Here is an 18,522-nt window from a genome sequence, read left to right as displayed (position 1 = left end):
CTGTGCTGGCCCAGAACAGTTTCAGCTCTGGCCCCAGATGTCAGCCTAATGTGTACCTTAATCAAACCATGTGATAAAAACATGACGAAACTCTGTTCAGACAGTGAATAGACTGATTCTTATATAGCACTTTTCTACTCTCCCGGATTACTCAAAGTGCTCTGCAACATGCCACATTCACCCACTGTCTCTAAACTGAGTGCTTCCTAACTACATTCATACACGTTCACACTTTTGACATGCAGACTGGAGGAGCCAGGGATCGAATCACTAACCTTCTGATCAGTAGGTGACCTGCTCTACCGCCTGAGCTACAGCCACCCAGTTATAAACAGGAGTAAACCCTCACTAGGTTTTGGATAAAGTGTACACTCACAAACCTGTCAAACCTGCATTTGAAACGTTGGCTACCATAGCAGTATAGTATTGCAACATGGCATTTGGGTCTTCTAACTAAAATAGCAAAATAGGAACATACATAGTGCCATCATTGCCAGACCTGGCAATGATGGCACATCTGATGCCACATCTGGTTGACATACACCCTGCCATGATAGGTATCAGACAACAGGTCTGGCCCGGATCTGGCATCAAGCTGGCACTTGATGCCGGAGGCCAGACCTGTGTTCTATGGGCCTGGGCCACATAAACCAAACCAAAATCGGGTCAGATATGGCATGCCGTCACATAAACAGTGCCATCTATGCCAGGCCTGGCCCATATCTGGATGACATACCACTTACCATGCCAGAAGTCAGCCAGCAGTGCCGGCTTGACACCAGATCCGGGGCCAGAACTGTCTGCTATGTGGGAAGTCACTTAGATAACTTTAAAATGATATTGTTTGGCTTTTTTCAGTGTTTTAATTGTTCCTGAGTAAATCCAATTGGCTGAGATTAAAGTTATAGTTTTCACACAGCTGAATAAACGTCAAACAGAAAACTGATTAAACAAAAGTGTGAGATGGTCGAGAATTTACTCCAATGTTGTGTTATATATTAGCGAGAGAGGCGCAGATGGCTGAGTTTATTAAACTGCACCGAGACAGCTGATGACCAAAATCTGAAGGCTAGACTCTCCCATTTCACAGCCTCACACTTCTGCCCTTCTCGGTCTTCAGAGGACCCGCCCACGTAGACTGCGAAGGCCAGGTCCTCTGAAGGATGCAGCCTATGAATTGGGACAAAGCTAGGATTTAATGATTTGACTATCATAAGACTCCTTAATGATTAATTATTTGAATAAATAAATCTTTGATTTGATATATTTCAGTTGGTTTTTACGGAAAATATTGCTTCATGTTTATGGGAGCAGGGAATCATTTTGGGAGTTATGGTGACTTTTACCAAAAGGCAAGTGGAGACATAAAAGCATCTCCCTCCACTGCTTAACAACACAGACTGGATCACATTAAAATCTTTAAATGTAATAAATGAAATCTAATCAATTGTTATACAATATTTAGATTTAACATTAAATGTCATATTTAGATTTAACAGCTCACACTGTTAAGACTTTTAAATGTAGCAGAATTAATATTTTGATCAGTGTCACTTTGCTATGCTTTATGGCTGATAAATAGTAGCTGCCATCTGAACATATCTCTCTCTCTCTCTCTCTCTCTCTCTCTCTCTTTTGCTCTCCTGTTGCTGACTCTGCATCCGGGTTTCTGCTCACCTGACTCTCATACCTGTCGCAGGAGTCTTGTTTATGCCCCATCGCCTCGGCCTGATCAGGTTGTTCCTTATTTGTTTTTATGTCGGATTCTTACTTTCCTGGAGGCTGTCCCTCTGAGGTTTGTTGGTATGTCGTTTATTCTTTTGTGCTGGAAGCTGAATTCTCTCCCTCAGGTGTAAACAGATGTTCTGATTGTAGGCTGTAGCTGGGGAAGTCTGGCACTGGCTGCTTCTTCCTACGACCAAGCGACGCTGCTTCATCAATGTGAAACTTTAACTTGGATTTATTTCTGTTATCATCGCTCCCAGGTAGGTTAAATGCGCTGTGTGCCGGGTGGTAGCCGCTTCGTACCTTAAACGTGTGTTTACTCATTTGGAAGAGGCTGTTGTCATGCTACTTCTCTCTGCGCCATCCACACAGAGAGGGATTCAGACGCCTTTTCTTTCTGAGCGATCCTTTTCCCACTGAGAAGCTGGAGCGTCAACGTCACATAGCGTTGCTTTAGCAACTTCCAGCTGCTCTCTGTGCGACGTTCACGAGCCACACGCTGATGTTCCTTGTGGGCTATGTCGGCGTTCCTGGTGCCTTTAGGTACAAATTCAGCAAACCATTCTCCCGAGGACATATGGTTGTTTAAAAGGCTGTTATGGTTCATTTTCCTTAGTTGGAATAAACATATCTGTAATCACTTTGATGTTCTTTTTGATGTAGCTACTTTTAAAAAACAGCTCAAAACACATCTGTTTAGACAGGCATTTAGGTAATATTGATGTGTAGTAAACTGTTTTATTGGATATGCTATTATACCCTTTTTATACAGTTTTTATTGTTTCGTTTGATATGCTTTTATTCCCATGTGTGAAGCACTTTGAAATAACTTCCTGTTTTAAAAAGTGCTATATAAATAAATTTTACTTACTTACTTACTAGTGTTTTATGTGAGTTAGTGCTAAAATCATAGCACTGAACATGCAGCATAATGTTTCTCCAGACCCTTCCACGTCTGTTACGTGTGAACCTGTTCTCATATGTAAAATTCTGGAATTCTGTGGCAAATGCCAACCAGGCTCCACGGTGCTGGAGTGTGAGTATATTGGATGTTCATCCTCAGGCCGCCCTCATGAAGTCTGGTTGTGATTGTTTGGTCAGAGGTCATCATCAGTTTTGCTTCCTTTAAAAGGTGTTTGCTGTTGCGTTTAATAACTTCTAACAATTCTCTATAGAAGTCGATATTCCTTAACAAGCTGGTTTTGTTTTGAAAGTGTGAGACTCACATGAGAGGTGTTTGATGTGTTGTGACGAGACCATGTGATGCCTAAGTGACTGAATAAAAATATGGGTGGCGGCCAGTGGTAACCCTCAGCCTCCTAGGAGATGCACCTATGGTATCAATTTAAAAATCATATACAGCCTTATTGTCAAATTATTGGATTTACAAGTTTCAGAAAACCTGACCTCTGACCTCCAACCTTGAGGACAAGGTCACTGACATTCAAACTCATTTGAGATTATTAATAGTCACACCTATGGTAGAAATTTGAAAAACCTACATCGCTTCATTCTTGCGTTATCGCATTCACACACTCGGGTGTCAATGTTTCCCACCTGGCAGGGTCGTGATAACACTCCATCAAAAGCTTCAGCTTTCTGAAGCAGTTTGGAGAGTGAAGACTCAGTGTTCCTCAGGCACACAGCTTCTACAGGCCAAACAGGTAAGAATCAGCACACAATATCAAACTAACAGCTGACAGCAGGTTGGAGACAAAGGGCTGGATGGCAGACAGTACATAAACTGTGGAACTGAAACCAAATGTTACCCAAAAGGTAAATCTGTGTTTCTCTGCAGGGTTTTGGCAGTAAATCATATGGCCAACACTCATAAACATCAGTTTGAGAACTGATACTGATGATACATCTTGAACTATTGCCACTGGCTTGTTGGGTTTCTCAGAGTAATGTTGTAGACTCTTTACCAGTGTTGAGTCTAGCCCATTACCCATTATTCAGTAATTACATTACAGTTACAATTATGTTTTTAGTTACATTACAAAGCATCTTCTGTTATCTGCATGCCAGGTGGACAGAAGGGCGAAGAAAGAGTTTAGTTTTTCTTGTTCCTGGTCCCCTGGGTTACAATCAGCTGATTTCAGTTCACATGTGAGGAGGAAAATGGTGGAATGATACAACAATACAGCTTTTGAGCAGTGGGGATATGGACATTACTTTTATTTTTATTGCAGAAAAGGATGAGAGTGTGAGGGTAAAGTGCAAACTACGTCCAGGACAGAAACATCTGCATTATACTGTTAACACAACTTTGGCTCTTCACAAGCACCTGCACAAACTAGCTATGAACCCAGAGTGGTGATACAGCTGAGTGAATGCAAACCCCAGCACGCCCTGAAATTTAACAGGTAAGAAACTGATGAGCAGTCAGGCTGCAGCCTCTGTTTTTATCTGCTCATATTTCTACAGTAGAATCACTGTGACAACCGCTTTAAACTCTCTTTGTGCTGGTTTTCATCTTTCATTTGTGCTGTTGGCTTTGTGTTCATACATGAGTACTAGGAGGATAGTGTGTCCTCATTAGGATAGGGATCTGTGTTGTTTGTGTAGGGCTGTAGCCTCAGGTTTATATTGTTAAATGATAATTATGTGACAATGTAGTTTATTTTTGTTGCCATATTGTGGAGCAATGAGAGAAATGTCATGTGTAGGGTAACAAATTACTTTTGCCGGCAAGTGATTAAGTAACATACTAAATTACTTTTATGAAAAGTAACAAGTAATGTATAATACATTACTTTTTTTCAAGTAACTACCCCAACACCGGTCTTTGCTTTACAATACAAAATGTCTTGACTTTCTTTGACTGGGTTCTTCCAGTCTTGAATGTGTTTAACTCACCTGCATCAACCCTTATCCACAGTTAACCTGTCAGACGTGAAGCTGTTCACCAGACTGGGCAGAGAAAAACTTGTCAGTGCATCCAGTTTGGAAGAAACTGCAGAAAATGGCCTTGGCTCCAAAAACAGCAGAGGGCACAGACCTGCAATACTTATCTAGAGTAATGGAAAAACTTATTAAAGATGCAGATTCATTCTTCCCACAATTTAACAGTCATCAATCAAAGATGAGAGAGATTGTAGAAAAGCTCAAGGGGATTTCTGAAGAAGTACAAAAGATGCAGAAGTTAGGATGCAGACAGAAAACTGCACCTACTGCTGAAGAAAGAGGAGCTGCAGCCATAGGAGCAGGAGTTGTTTTAGGAGCAACTGCTTTGGTTACAGCACCAATTTCTTTGCCTTTAGCGGCAGGTTCTGTTGTTGTTGCAGGTACTGCTGTTCTTGCAGGTACTATGTTTAAAATGGCTAAGTATGTGGCTGGAGGAGGAGCTCCTCCTGCTGCTGGTGCCCCTGGTGCAAAAATAAAGTCAGAGAGAAGATTTGCAGAGGAAGTGGAAAAATTAGGAAAAGAATTAATGGCTATTGTTGAACCAATGAAGAAGGATGTGGAAGGAATAAAGATGGCATGTGAAAAGTTGGAAAAGGAATCGGCTGAAGCTCAGGCTAAAAATATTTTGACTGATATGGAGGAGCTTCAGAGGCTCCTCAGACGAGTGTCTAAACCGAAGAGAATGAGTGCAGGAGTTTTGGATGACTTGGGAGAATTGAAACAGGCAATAGATGGGATAAGGGAGCACATGCAAAAGGTCTTAATACACAATACAACCCCTGAAGAAGATGAAAAGTTAAGAAATTGTATCATCCAGTCAGCTAACAAGACTCAGAGCCTCATTGATAAGTGTGCTGTAATGAAGACTGACCTCAGAGAGGTAAGTTAAAGCAGAGTTTCCCATCCCACAATAATCACTAGTAATCTCTAATCACAGTGTAACACTATGTAGCTGTGTTCACATTTTTTTAAGTGACGAGTTCCATCAAGTGGAAGACCAAAATGTTGGACACTTAAGAAAACAAAAGACACAAGTAAAACAACAAGAGAAATATGACAAAGATGTAAAACTGAACACTAGATTCTGTGAACACAGACAACATGATGACTGACAGAGGGAAAACTCACAGACCAAACCCCCTCTAGACTCTTTTCATTAAGCAAACTTAATTTTCTTCCTGTGATAATTCACAAGGTGAAGCGCTGCGTTGCTTGTCCTGCTTCCTTGCATCTCTTCTCTCTCTGCCTTACAGCCTCATTGGGAAGATCTAAGATGTGTGGAAGATACATAAATTAAATTCTGTGCTATATCAAAGTAATGATAACAGCAACATTAACATTTACGCAGACATCTATGAGGCTGACATGTTTTATAAAATGATCACCATAAAAGTCTTAATATTTCTGCTTCTAAATAAGCTAGAAAATGTATTTTAACTACTAAATCTACACATTTAAAGGCCAAGTAATAGAGCCCAACACTTGCACACAGATTCAGTTTTCGTGTTTGCTCACTATCATTTGAGAACCCTGAGCTGCCTGCCGAGCCAAAACTACACCCCACCACCAAAGTGCATTTCATTCTGGCAGATGGGTACACAGTAATTGGATTTTGTGAAAACTGCAGATTTATGAAAGTCCCTGAATTAAAGCCAAAAAAATCTTGCTTCACTTTTATCAAACCGTGCCTGTATGAGTACAGAGGAGGATGAGGATACTGAACATCTCAGACCAGCTGTTATCTCATGTCTTACAGGTAAAGAAGGGGAGGCCCTTCTAACGTCTTTTGCAAATCTAAGCATTTGGATATAAGAGATGTGGATTATTTGGAAAATAAGAAAAGAAAACTACAGTCTATCGCGCTCTAAAATTTAAAATCCACAACATGATGACATTGTTATTAGAACACTCGTGAAATTATGGACTGCAGATGAGCAGCATCCAAAACCCAACAAACCTTTTATTGGTTGAAGAGACCAATATACATGACAGTGACTGATAAAGGCGGGTAGGCCAAGTGAAGAGTGTCAGCTATTTACAGACTGAAGACCAAAGTACAGAGCTCAACTCTCTGCAAAGCACCAATGGCATTTTTTAGCAGTATGTATTAACTCAATCGTGGTACTGGTACTACGGTCTCTCATGCTCTACATGATGTGGGCTGTCAAATTAAACCATGTTAGTGGTTTGAGTGCTTATCCAGTAATTTAGTACTCTTTATAAACCTTCAATGTCCCTGGAGAACCACAAAAGCCTTTACACAGCTGTTTTAACAGAGCTGTTTGCAGATGTGCGTGTAGCAATCATAGACTGTACACAGAAGGTGGGAGTAGCCACCTGAGGTCAATCCCTGATTTTACTTAGTTTTAGCAGACCTGACATTATGAACGAGGGGTAAAGCTCGATTGAGAGATCCCATCTTCTACATTTGGTATTTGGCAGAAGTTCCTCTTAAACTCTTTTCAAGTTCACGTAAAAAGAGGAAACCCCTAAAATGTTTTTCACGGACTACGAAAAAAAAAAAAAATAAAAAAAAATAAATAAAGGCCAAGTAATTCAGTTTTGCCAAATAAAATTAACCTAAAGAGACTATAATGCACTGACTGTACAGTACTGAAAACATTTATTAAACCACCATCCAAGGTTTATGCCACAGCTGTCCTGAGATAACATCATCGGTAAATACCAAAATCATGTTGTTTCTATGTATATAGCTACATATAAATATATATGTTTCTGTAACCAATGTGTTTATCAGTGTTAAATGCAGAAAGGTTAAAAGGTAGAACTAACACAAAGCTTACAGAAAATTGGAATATCTCAGTTTTATTTAGTTTTTATTATTCAGTTTTATTCTCATCATTTCTAGCGCAATGTGAAACTGAAGACGAGAGTATGATTATGATTAAGAAACCTTAGTCCATTTGTCATAATCATAATGTGCGTGCATCACTGCTAGAAAACTGTCATCATTTTTGCAGTAGTGCAAAATATTAATAACAAATATTTTCATGACCCATCTCAACAAAACAATAAGAGAGGTGTAACTTTATTTAGATAATAATTCATTCACATTGAATTCTTTAGTAGTTTGTCTTGTAAAAATAAAAGAAAACTTTAATTTCAAACAACTGTTTACATCACTATACTGCTACATTAGTCTTCCCTTTTCTTTTTTTTTTTTAAAAACCAGTGATAAATTAAATAGAATGGGTACTTTATCAGAAATGCAACAATAAAGTTCAGTCTTATAAAAAAGAGCAAATCCAGAAACTTGTAAAGAAAGATGGAAACATTTAGTGAGAGTTTAATACGTTCACTCTTAGTGGCTGCAGTGAGCCTGTTTTTCACTGCACAGCTTTTCAAAACGTGGTTGGAGGCTTAACATGCTCTCAAGTCATGCTCAATATTCAGCCTCAGTCTATATTTTGTTTTCAGTGAGGCAACAGCAGAAAACCCCATCTCACAGAGATAGGATGTGGTACATGGAAGCAGAATGCCCACAGCTCTCTGTCCTGTGAGTAGATGCTCTGTCTACACACCAAGGCACAATTCACTTAGTGTCTGAGCTGAAAAGCTCAGCCTGAGTGTGTGTCAGAGGTGATCTCAATAAACTGTTTTCTTCAGCAGAAGTAAAATCAGCAGGTGCAGAGCTATTTCTGAAAAAATGCTCTCAGGGAAAAGATGTGCTCTTTAAGAAATGAGATCAGTGTGCAAGCTCCCAACTCACTGGCTTTGGCAAATTCATTTAGACACCCAAAGGAATCAAGATTTCCTTCATCAAGTTGCCTGCTGTTCATCTCACGTTTTAGAGTGCATGCATTGATTTTGTCTGCTATGAGGAAGATTTTTGTCTCTGCCTTGAAGCTGAAGATTTAAATCATTTAGCTTTCCAAATATATCGCTAAGATAGGCCAGCTTCATCAAAAAGGTTTCATCATTAAGCTCCACCTCCAAAAACATCTGAATCTCCTCACCAAGTGCAATGAACAGTCACGCCTTAAGGGGCCTTGTTTATTGAAATTCACTGTGGCCTTGCCCTTCAGCACATCAGTAGTTGTTCACTTAAAACATCACATATCCATCTTCCAACTGTGTCACTGGATAGAAAGAGAGCCTTTAATTTTGCAGCACTTGTCTCATTGAGCATCGATGACACCATATCTAAAGTTGCTGTATGAGCTTCTCTGCTATCCTGTGAGGTTTCTTGCTCTGGGCAATTTCGTATGCGACTTTGTACGATGCCGTTAGTGCTTTGCTGTTTACTGATGCAGATTTTAGAAAGCATCTTCCTGCTGAAGATATTCTCCAAATACAGTGGATTATTCATGTCACTGGGGTGTAATGTCCCTAAGTGTCTTCCTAATTTGTTGGGCCTCATACTGTCAGCTGGCAGACTGTTCAATCATAAGATACACATGGGTCTCTCCTCATCATGTACCACATTCACCATGAAACCAAGAGAAAGATAAGATTCATCATATTTCCTTTTTGGCTTATTTCTTTTGCTTACTATTGGCACTTGTTTGTCTCAGATGCAACACCTATTTTTCTTTTCGTAACTGCCAGATATCTCTTGATTTTGATGCCCATCTACAGTGAATGAGCAGATTACTATACCTGAGATTAATTTCTTTGCTCTGCTGTAAAAACTATGTCGATGTTAAACATTAATTCCCACATGACTTTTTTGTCAGGTAGCTCACACTTTAAGAATCACAGCACTAGCTTTAATATCTGCCAACAGAACCACTAGACTGATATTTGCATCAGACCTTCTCACTGATCACGGAGGTGCTGTGGTTGATGTTTCAACTCAGCATCTGAATGATTGACATCTCTATTTACAGCTGAACCACAAATGGAGTGGGTGTGGTTTTCAGATTCATGTAAACACAGTAGACTGAGTGTGCTCCATGCTATCTTACTTGTTCATTTTGTGGCACTTTTCTCAGTTTTTATACAACACAGACAAAATGTTTAGATCTTAAAATGCTGTTAAAATGCTCAGTCCTATGGTAAATGTGTTTCTGACTTGGTAATCTCGCAGCGGAGTAAAACAGTAAGTGGCCCTGAAAGTGAAACCCCCGACAGTCTGGAAGGTCAGCTGCAAACTCCCAGACTTGATAGCATTCAAAAATCCACCGGCTGTAATCAGTCTGTATGACTGAGCTTTTAGCTTAAACCTCAGAGTGTGACTGAAAAAGTCTGGATTCCCTGATTCCCTGATATTTTTGATGGACATGTTTAGTCTCTTTGTGTGTCCACAGATACTAACTAAACATGAGGATTTTTACAGCCGACACACAGCTTCATTTATCCAGCACACAGCTTCATATTTCCAGTATTCAGCATCATTTATTCTACATGCAGCTTCTTTCCTCCAACATGGAAATTCAATCATCAAACATTTTTCCAGCCAAGACACAAAGGCCAGAGAGATTTTATCCAAGAGGATTTTTGAAGACATAAAAGAAATGCAGAGAAAAACAGAAAGTCTGAAATCAGCAGGAGTTTGTACTGGAGAAATAGGAGCTAAAGTCTTAATGTCAGCCGCCCTTGCAGCTCCACCAAATCGAGGACTAAGTTTAGTTTCTGCTGCTGATGGTGGAGCTGCTGCTCTAGATGTAAATATACTAATTTCAGAGGATAGAAATTTCATAGAAAATGTTGAACTACTGAAAAAGAGCCTAGAAGAAATAAAGAGTACGTTTAAAAAGCTGGAGAAAGAACCAGCTGAAGCTCGGGTTGAAATTACTCCAACTGACATGAAAGAGATTTGGATATCACACATCTACGTGTTTAAACTGAAGGAGATAAATGAAAGATTGATTGAATTTGAAAAACTGCTACAAGTTATGGATAAACTAGTCACACTTACTGGAAGAACCATCAGAGTCCATCCAACCCATGAAGTGGTCAAAGAGTTAAAAAAGTCTGTCCTGCTGTCAGCTGATCAATGTCAGGTTGTTGTCAACGAGTGTAATAAGGTGAAGATTCAACTCCTAGAGGTACGTAAAACAATATCTACCACCACACAATCATTCATACAACCATACTACATAACCTCTGTTGGAGTTTGAAGTGATGTAACAATTTAAAGATGGATCAAAATATCCGAAATTTAGAATTATAAATGAAAAAATGCATCACACAAAGCAGCAGTTTGACTCTTAACTTTGTATTTACAACAAAATCCCAAGCCAGCTCACAGCCAGTGATGAAGGGAGAGACGACTGTTGCAATGCTAATTATTATATTTATTACCAAAGAAGTCAGTAAGAGCAAATGATGAGCTTTGTGGAATCAGAAGGAATCAAAAATGCATACTGAGCCTTTGTTTGGATGAGTGTAATGGTCTGGTGTGTTGTCACTGGAACACAAGAGTTAAAACAAACCAACCTACAAGTGTGGAAACCAATAGGGAGTGAGAGACCATATTTGACCAGGGCTTTGGCTGAATAGTCCAGTTTGCTTAAGAAGGCAACACACATAAATTATCTCTCACCATTTCCTTGACCTTCTGATGGTGTCTTGGTGGAGTTACAACACTGAGGATGCTAACTCATGACTGACAGTTGAGCTTCCAGACATCATATGTTCTGAAACTGTGATCAATCTTTATTACTGAACTCTGTTTGTTTCAGGTTTCTCTTTTGATAAATGGGGGAAAATTGGACTACTCCAGTCTCAGATTTTTTTAGATGCATATATTTAGTTTGGTGGTTATTCTGTAAAAATGATGTCCATGTGTTCACAGGTTGCTTCTTTCGTCCGACATGCAACTTCATTCATCCAACAGTTCAACAGCAGTGAGTCACAGATGAGACAGATTGTGAGAGAGTTCCTGAAGATTGCAGAGGAACTCAGAGAAATGCAGAGTAAAACTGACACAGTGGGAACTGTTGGAGTTGGATTTCTTATTGGTGGGATCTTAGCAGCTCCGTTTACTGCAGGACTGAGTTTAGCTGCACTTGCTGTAGGTGGAGCCACTGTTGTTACTACCAATGTAATAAAAATTCTGTCAGAGAAAGATAAAGCAAAAGAAGTAAAAAAATGGGGAGAAGAATTCATGGCCAAAGTCAGACCAATGATGAAGAACCTGGAAGAAATAAAGACGATATGTGAAAAGCTGGAAAAGGAATCAGCTGAAGCTCAGGCCAGAGACACTCAGACTGATGTGGACGAGTTTCAGAGGACCCTCAGACGAGTGTCTCACCTGAAAGAGATGAGTTCAGGACTTCTGGTTGTAACTGAAACCCTGCTGGATGTTATGGGTCGGCTGGTAATGCTCATCAAGAAAGTCTTCAGAGTGACTGCGACTCCTGAAGAGGATCAAAAGTTAAGAGACGCCATCAAAAAGGCAGCTGATCAGAGTCAGAGGGTCGTTACTGAGTTTGATAAGATGAGAAAAGAACTGAGAGAGTTCACATGAACTGACAGACAGCAGTAACATCAACTCTGCTTCTAACCTCTGAACCTGTACTGTGTTCACACTGACTAACAAAGTTTTATGAATAATGTATTATGTCATTGCGACGCTACACTATCCGGTCGACTGCTGTCTGCTTCATTCTACTCGTCTGTTTTACTTTGTTTCTACTTGAATAACTGAATGATTAATACATGAAAAATACATGTAACATATAATGTATTTGTAATCAGGTATTTCTGATGATCAGGGCATAAACAAGTCTAAAAAGTGTTGTCTATGGATTACTAGATAGTGGAAAGGGAGTGGGATTAAATAAGCTTATGTTTCTTCCTGCTCCTTTTTGAACATGAAAGTTGTTGGGTTTTTTTGGGGGGGTAGTTGTGGTCGCTTGTTTTCCTTTTGTTTTGCTTTGTTTGTTTCTCTCTTTTTATTTCTATGTTGTTGTACTTTTTCAAAATGTTCAAAATAAAGATTCAATTCAATTCAATTCAATTCAATTTTGACAGCTAATGCTTAACATGCCTGTTAGTGGTCTTTTGCTTGGTGGATTCTACCTTTGGTTCAGACAGAAAAGATCCCAGCTGGAAGGTCAGATATCCAACCTTTACCAAATCCAGGAGAATGTACTCCTACTGGATTCCCAGGCTGCAGAGGCCCCCTGCTATCCTGACAACACCACACTTCCATAGCTCGGTCCTTAAGCAAACCCACAGGACCCGTGGCTCAGGCTTGGAGCCAAGGCCAAAGTGCTGACCTGCTCCACACCTGCTCATTCTGAACTCTGAATTGTTGGCGAAGGAGAGAAAAAACGAAGAAGAAAATCCACCCACACTCCACCATCATGATCCATCGCCCTGACCCGCGACAGGTTTGATGTTTTCATCGAGGTCAGGCAAACATAGCTGGAGAAAAGAGTTTACGAAGACACCTTTGTGTTTCCTCTCCAAGGTGTTCAGGCTGGCCTGAGCACCTTTTAAAGCTTCTGGATGGAACCAAAGTGTAATGAAGGCAGTGGTAAGATATGCTTTTCCTTTAGATGATAGGCTAAAGGCTGAGGTGATATATTTAGATTAGAGATTTAGATTAAATACATTTAATCTCTTTGTTTAGTTCATTAATTCAGCTGATCAGGCCTGCCTGTACAACAGTATGACTTACCAGTAGCAGTTTGTAAAGGGCCGTCAGCAGGAGTTTAGTTCAGAGGAGAAGACAGAGACTGATTCTTGCTTTTTTTAAACTTTTGCAAGTTGCACTAACCCTAAAAATACAACATCGAAAACTCAGATTAGCAGCGGAAATCAAATAACCTGAAAAGAGGCATGAAGAAGACCACGGCTGCTTACAAGAGGAAGATTGGGAACTACTTCTACAGCAGTAACACGGCAAATGTGGCAGTACAGATGTGATTCAAAGCTGCTAATGGTTACGCTTTGCTAGCGGATGAGTTGAACCACTTCTTTGCCCGAACGTTTGGGGCTACAAAACAGGACGTCACCATTGGCTGACATCACTGTAGCTACATCCATCTTTTATACTGCATGTGGACAGAGAGGACAGACAGGCTATGTACATGTGGAGAGACACAGCAAAGCTTCTTGTGAGAGCACATATGGAGGAGCTGGGGCTGCAGGTACTATCTCATGCTAACCATTCCCTGTTTGTGGGTTGATGTGTCTTCAGTGCACCTGTTATTACTGTCAGTTGCACTAAAGCAGGTGAAATGGAGTCCCAGTGGTTTATGATTTATAACCCGACAGACTGATATGTCTGAAGTTTGTTTCCTAGACTGATGATTGAGGGTTCCCATGATGGCTCTCAGCAGCAGCGACTGGAAAGTGTTAAATCCAAAAGTTGAAGAAGGTGATCCTCCTGTGACGTGGTGATCCTGTGCAGCCATATGTACTGTTAAATATCAACACTTCACCGAGTTTTTTGATTCCTCATAGGCATCTGATGGAAGACAACACACTGCTCAGTAGATCACTTTAACACTTTTATTACTTCCGGAAGGGAGATGCGACCTGCATGACACTCTGACGCAAATATCGAAATGGCGGTGTGCGCTTAATAGTTTTATTACAAGCTGTCCCACTCTAGTCTAAACAACAGTGTTACACATGCATTCAGCAGTCACGTTGCATAGCGTAGTCAGAGGTTATTGTCTATTAGCTGCAAAACATCTTTTCTCCGCTCCGGCGAGGCTGCGACCTTGCCCTACTCCCTTCTAGTAAATTTCCACTGGCAGATGGTTCTCTGTTATCAACTTCTGCAGACAAGCATGGGTGAGAGTCTCCTCTATCTCTATCACTAAAGGACACGTAGTCTAAGGCCTTTAATATCAGGGCTGCGTCCATTCAATACTGCACTATATAATTATATGACACTTTGGTAAATATAAAGCACAGCATTGAGGCGCTTCAGGCAATCTCATTTCAACAGTACATACATACAAATGTAAAGTGTAGTTCTGATGGAGAGACAGCTTATCAAAGCCCTCTGAGATAACCAGTCTTTCCCTCGTGTGTCTGCGCCTCATTAATAACCTCTCAGAAACCCACAATACCATATGAACAGTTTTATTACAGTTTAAAGAACTGTGAATTACAGATTTCAATCATGATCAAACTTTAAACTGTATTCCAGCAGTCCAGCATATCAGATCACAGTTAATCACTGTTGTCAATGAACACAGACACTGATGCAGACTGAAGGCTGACAGCAGAGATACCGCATCATGTGACTGATGAAGCAAGGTGGAGAAGAAGTTAATAATTCACCTTACAGCTTATTCCTGAAGTCAGACCACTCGAAAGCATCCTGACTCACTCTCTGCCATCGATCCACGAGCTCTGCTGTTCAAGTCAGTGCAGAATTTTCTCAAAGTTCATTTAAAAAAAAAAAATCTTTTCAGTGTTTTAGCTTTTCTTTTGCATTTCTATTTCTCTTCCGGACAAGCTGTGAGAGTTTGAGTTTGACTGCTGCTCAGTCATTAAACAAGGTGCAGCCAGTGCACCTGAACCTAAACTCATCTTTTTCTAATCCTAACCAAGGAGTTTGTTTTGATGCCTAAACGTGAGCAGTGAATTATTTATGGAGCTTTTGTAAGTCTGTCAAATTATGAAATCAACAATTTGTGAACAAGAGTGATCAAACATTTTCACGAGCATTTCAGACCATGTGAAAGGTAAACATGACTCAACACACCTGTCTGCCTTTGTGTGTAAAGCAACTTCAGTTCTTCTTGAAAGATGCTGTATAAATAGTTGTTAGTGTTATTACTACTATTTTTTTATTGCTATTTTCAATGTAAGTCTATGCGTATATGCATTTTTTACTTGTTGATGAAAAATATTTTAAAATCTAGTCCTAGATATGACCAAAATCTCATCTCCCGTTATAAGACATTTCTCATCCCGATAATGACATATATCACAAAATAGTGCTTTTTCTGTAAATTCTGTGAATCTCGGCCAACTCGACTTGTGTGAAGTGTTTTCAGCTGGGTGTCGTGTCCCTGCGGTCGAGCGTTTTGACCGATGCGTGAAACTGAATATTTTGAGATAGAAGTTGTAATGGCTGCCATTTACTTTGTATTTATTGCTGCGGGGAAAGCCTGTTTAGAGTTTGAGTCTAAGGTTTATTTTGAGCACCTGACAGCTCTTTTTTGCTTCTCATCCGTAAACGCTCTCCATACTCTTTCACATGATTCTTGCATGGATGGTAGAAGAGGTTTGTTTGAGTCTGTGGTGGGGACCTGTTTGCGGCATAACCAAATCATGTGCGTGCTACAGAGGTCCTTCTGTTTGGATCTACCTGGTTCTTCCTCATCTTCACTGGCCATGCTGGTATTCTCTGTGCCTGCATCAACATGGTGACGATCCAAACGATGACAAAATATTGCTGTAAACAGTGTATTTTGCAACACCATGAAATAAACAATAGCGTATAATATGAAACGATAGACATTTTAATTTCGTCATCTGATATATTTCGTCATATCGCGCAGCCCTACAGCAAAGTCCAAGAATGTGTGAGATTAAATGTCATAAATCCATATCAAACCAGATTAAATATTAAAAGAGAAAACACAAAGCTCTATTGTTGCTAGAAACTGAAGAAACACTGAGGTTTAGCTTCTTTTAGATGTGAAATGTTCGTCTTACTGTCACTGACATGCTCACTGACTGGAATGAAGCTGCTCGTCATCACACACAGAACAGCAGAGTTTGTTTTACTGTGAAATCTCTGCAGTGATGTGCAGAACGTTTGGAGCTCACTGATAAAAGAGTGAGAGTCTTGCCTTCGTGTTTCCTACTCAAGCCGTTTGGGTTAAAAGAGTCCCAAACTGGCCTGTGCACCTTTTGCACGTTGTGGATGGAGTCCATGAATCTTCTCTGTAGTCTTCCACCTGCCTGACGCCTCCACTCTCCCTCCTCTACACGCGTCTTGTCAGACTCACCTCTCTAACTTTGTCTCCAAACTGCTCCCTGAGCTGTCCCTCTGATGTCCTCTAAGCCTCCAGTTTTTGCCCTGAGACCTGGATAGCTCCCTGTGTTCCTTTTGTTCTGATCCTTGTATCAGGTCCTTCTTGTCTCGTCTTCAGTGATTATCTCAGCTATCTCGGCATCTCAGAATCCTGCCTGATCCTCCTGCTGAACCTTGACAGTGTTTGTATTTCTATCATCATCAGTGAGAGGACAAAGTGAGACAGATTAATCAATCAAGCAACGCAAAGAGGATCTGCTGTTGTTTAAAATTTATTTTCAAGTAAATGTCAAAAAATATTTTATTTACTATTGACTTTTATTTTCTTGCAGCAAGAAGGCCGTGAGTTCAATTCCACCATCTGCGTTGTGTTTGCATGTTCTCCCTGTGTCTGTGTGGGTTCTCGCTGGGTACACCAGCTTCCTCCCACAGATGAAAGACAGTTAGTTAGTGGGGTTAGGTTAATTGGTGATTATAAATTGCCCATAGGTGTGAATGTAAGTGTCTGCCTCATTTCTGTCTGCCGTTTATTTACTTTCCGGCTCTTTGAAACGTCGCGGCAAAAGGTCGAGGAAAAGCACCGAGTTTTTAAATGGACTAACAATGAAGTGGAGTTGTTGCTGCGAGTAACACAAAAGTACAAAGTTGCAAAAGCAAGTGAGAATTACAGAATTTGAAGAAAAGCTATCTGGAGCATGTACAGACTGATATTAAACTTACCTGTTTCTGTTTGTGTCCACAGAGTCTTGCTGAACAGTCTGATTTACAATCCAAACCAAAGGTCAGAGTTCAAGCTGCTTCCCATAAGACTGCCTACCTACTTACCCATGGTAAAACTTTCACCACACATCCACTTCAGAGGAAGCTGTGCAAAATGGCCTCAGCTCCAAAAAAAGCAAGAATTAGCAACGACCCGCCTCCTGAATTGCATAAATTAAAGAACAAACTTAAAAATTCTGCAAAGTCATTCACTGCAGAGTTTGACAGGAGTGAATCGGCATGAGAGAGATTATGAGAGAGTTTAGGAGGATTTCTGATGAAGTAGAAGAAATGCAGAGAAAAACTGACACCGCGAGAAAAGTCGGAGTTGGATTACTTATTGGTGGGATCTTAGCAGCTCCGTTTACTGCAGGACTGAGTTTAGCTGCAGTTGCCGGAGGTGGAGCCACTGTTGTTACTACCAGTGTAATAAAAATTCTGTTAGAGGAAGGAAAAGCAAAGAAAGTAGAAACATGGGGAGAAGAATTCATGGCCAAAGTCAGACCAATGATGAAGAACCTGGAAGAAATAAATACGATATGTGAAAAGCTGGAAAAGGAATCAGCTGAAGCTCAGGCCAAAAACTCTCAGATTGATGTGGACGAGTTTCAGAGGACCCTCAGACGAGTGTCTCACCTGAAAGAGATGAGTTCAGGACTTCTGGTTGTAACTGAAACCCTGCTGGATGTTATGGGTGGGCTGGTAATGCTCATCAAGGAAGCCTTCAGAGTGACTGCGACTCCTGAAGAGGATCAAAAGTTAAGAGACGCCATCAAAAAGGCAGCTGATCAGAGTCAGAAGATCTTTGAGGAGTTTGATAAGATGAGAACAAAACTGAAAGAGTTTACATGAAATAAAAGAAAAGTCACCTCCGCCCGCCCCCCTCCACCACCCTGTGAGCCTTACTGTTCACACTGACTAACCAATAAAGTTTTATTAATAAAGGATCATCAGACTTTGACCTGGACTGTATGAAGGACTTGCAGAGTTTGAGTCTGAAGTTTTCCCCATGTCCTCTGTTCATAGACTGGATGTTGTTGTATATTCATGTAAAGCTGACCCACAGCAGCCTGATGTCACAGAGAGGTCGTATGAAGAGGATCCACAGCCTCACAAAGAGCTGCTTTCCTCCATGTTCTCTGCTGATCTCACCCAGGACGTCAAACTCATTTTACAGTGTGGGCCACTTACAGCCCACTTTGATCTTCAGT

The 18,522-nt window shown here is 40.5% G+C and overlaps 1 protein-coding gene across 2 annotated transcripts; it reads left to right on the top strand.

Moving 5' to 3' along the window:
* Window positions 1-1,876: 1,876 nt before the first annotated feature.
* Window positions 1,877-12,360, top strand: LOC120441059. Of its 2 annotated transcripts, XM_039614726.1 has the most exons (5): window positions 1,929-1,985; window positions 3,290-3,389; window positions 3,918-4,091; window positions 4,607-5,512; window positions 11,393-12,360. In XM_039614726.1, exons 4-5 carry the CDS (start codon window positions 4,691-4,693, stop codon window positions 12,065-12,067), a joined length of 1,497 nt encoding a protein of 498 aa, XP_039470660.1. In that variant the 5' UTR covers window positions 1,929-1,985; window positions 3,290-3,389; window positions 3,918-4,091; window positions 4,607-4,690; the 3' UTR covers window positions 12,068-12,360. The 2 variants fall into 2 exon arrangements, 1 of the variants encoding a protein (XP_039470660.1); XR_005613756.1 differs by lacking the exons at window positions 3,290-3,389; window positions 3,918-4,091; window positions 4,607-5,512; window positions 11,393-12,360 and adding an exon at window positions 2,098-2,442 and having other exon boundaries at window positions 1,877-1,985.
* The last annotated feature ends 6,162 nt before the right edge of the window (window positions 12,361-18,522 follow it).

This window comes from Oreochromis aureus, linkage group 7, assembly GCF_013358895.1.
Source record: "Oreochromis aureus strain Israel breed Guangdong linkage group 7, ZZ_aureus, whole genome shotgun sequence".
In the NCBI taxonomy this organism is placed as follows: Eukaryota; Metazoa; Chordata; class Actinopteri; order Cichliformes; family Cichlidae; genus Oreochromis; species Oreochromis aureus.
Note: the sequence above shows the minus strand (reverse complement) of the source record. Positions and strands in the feature narration are given on the sequence as shown.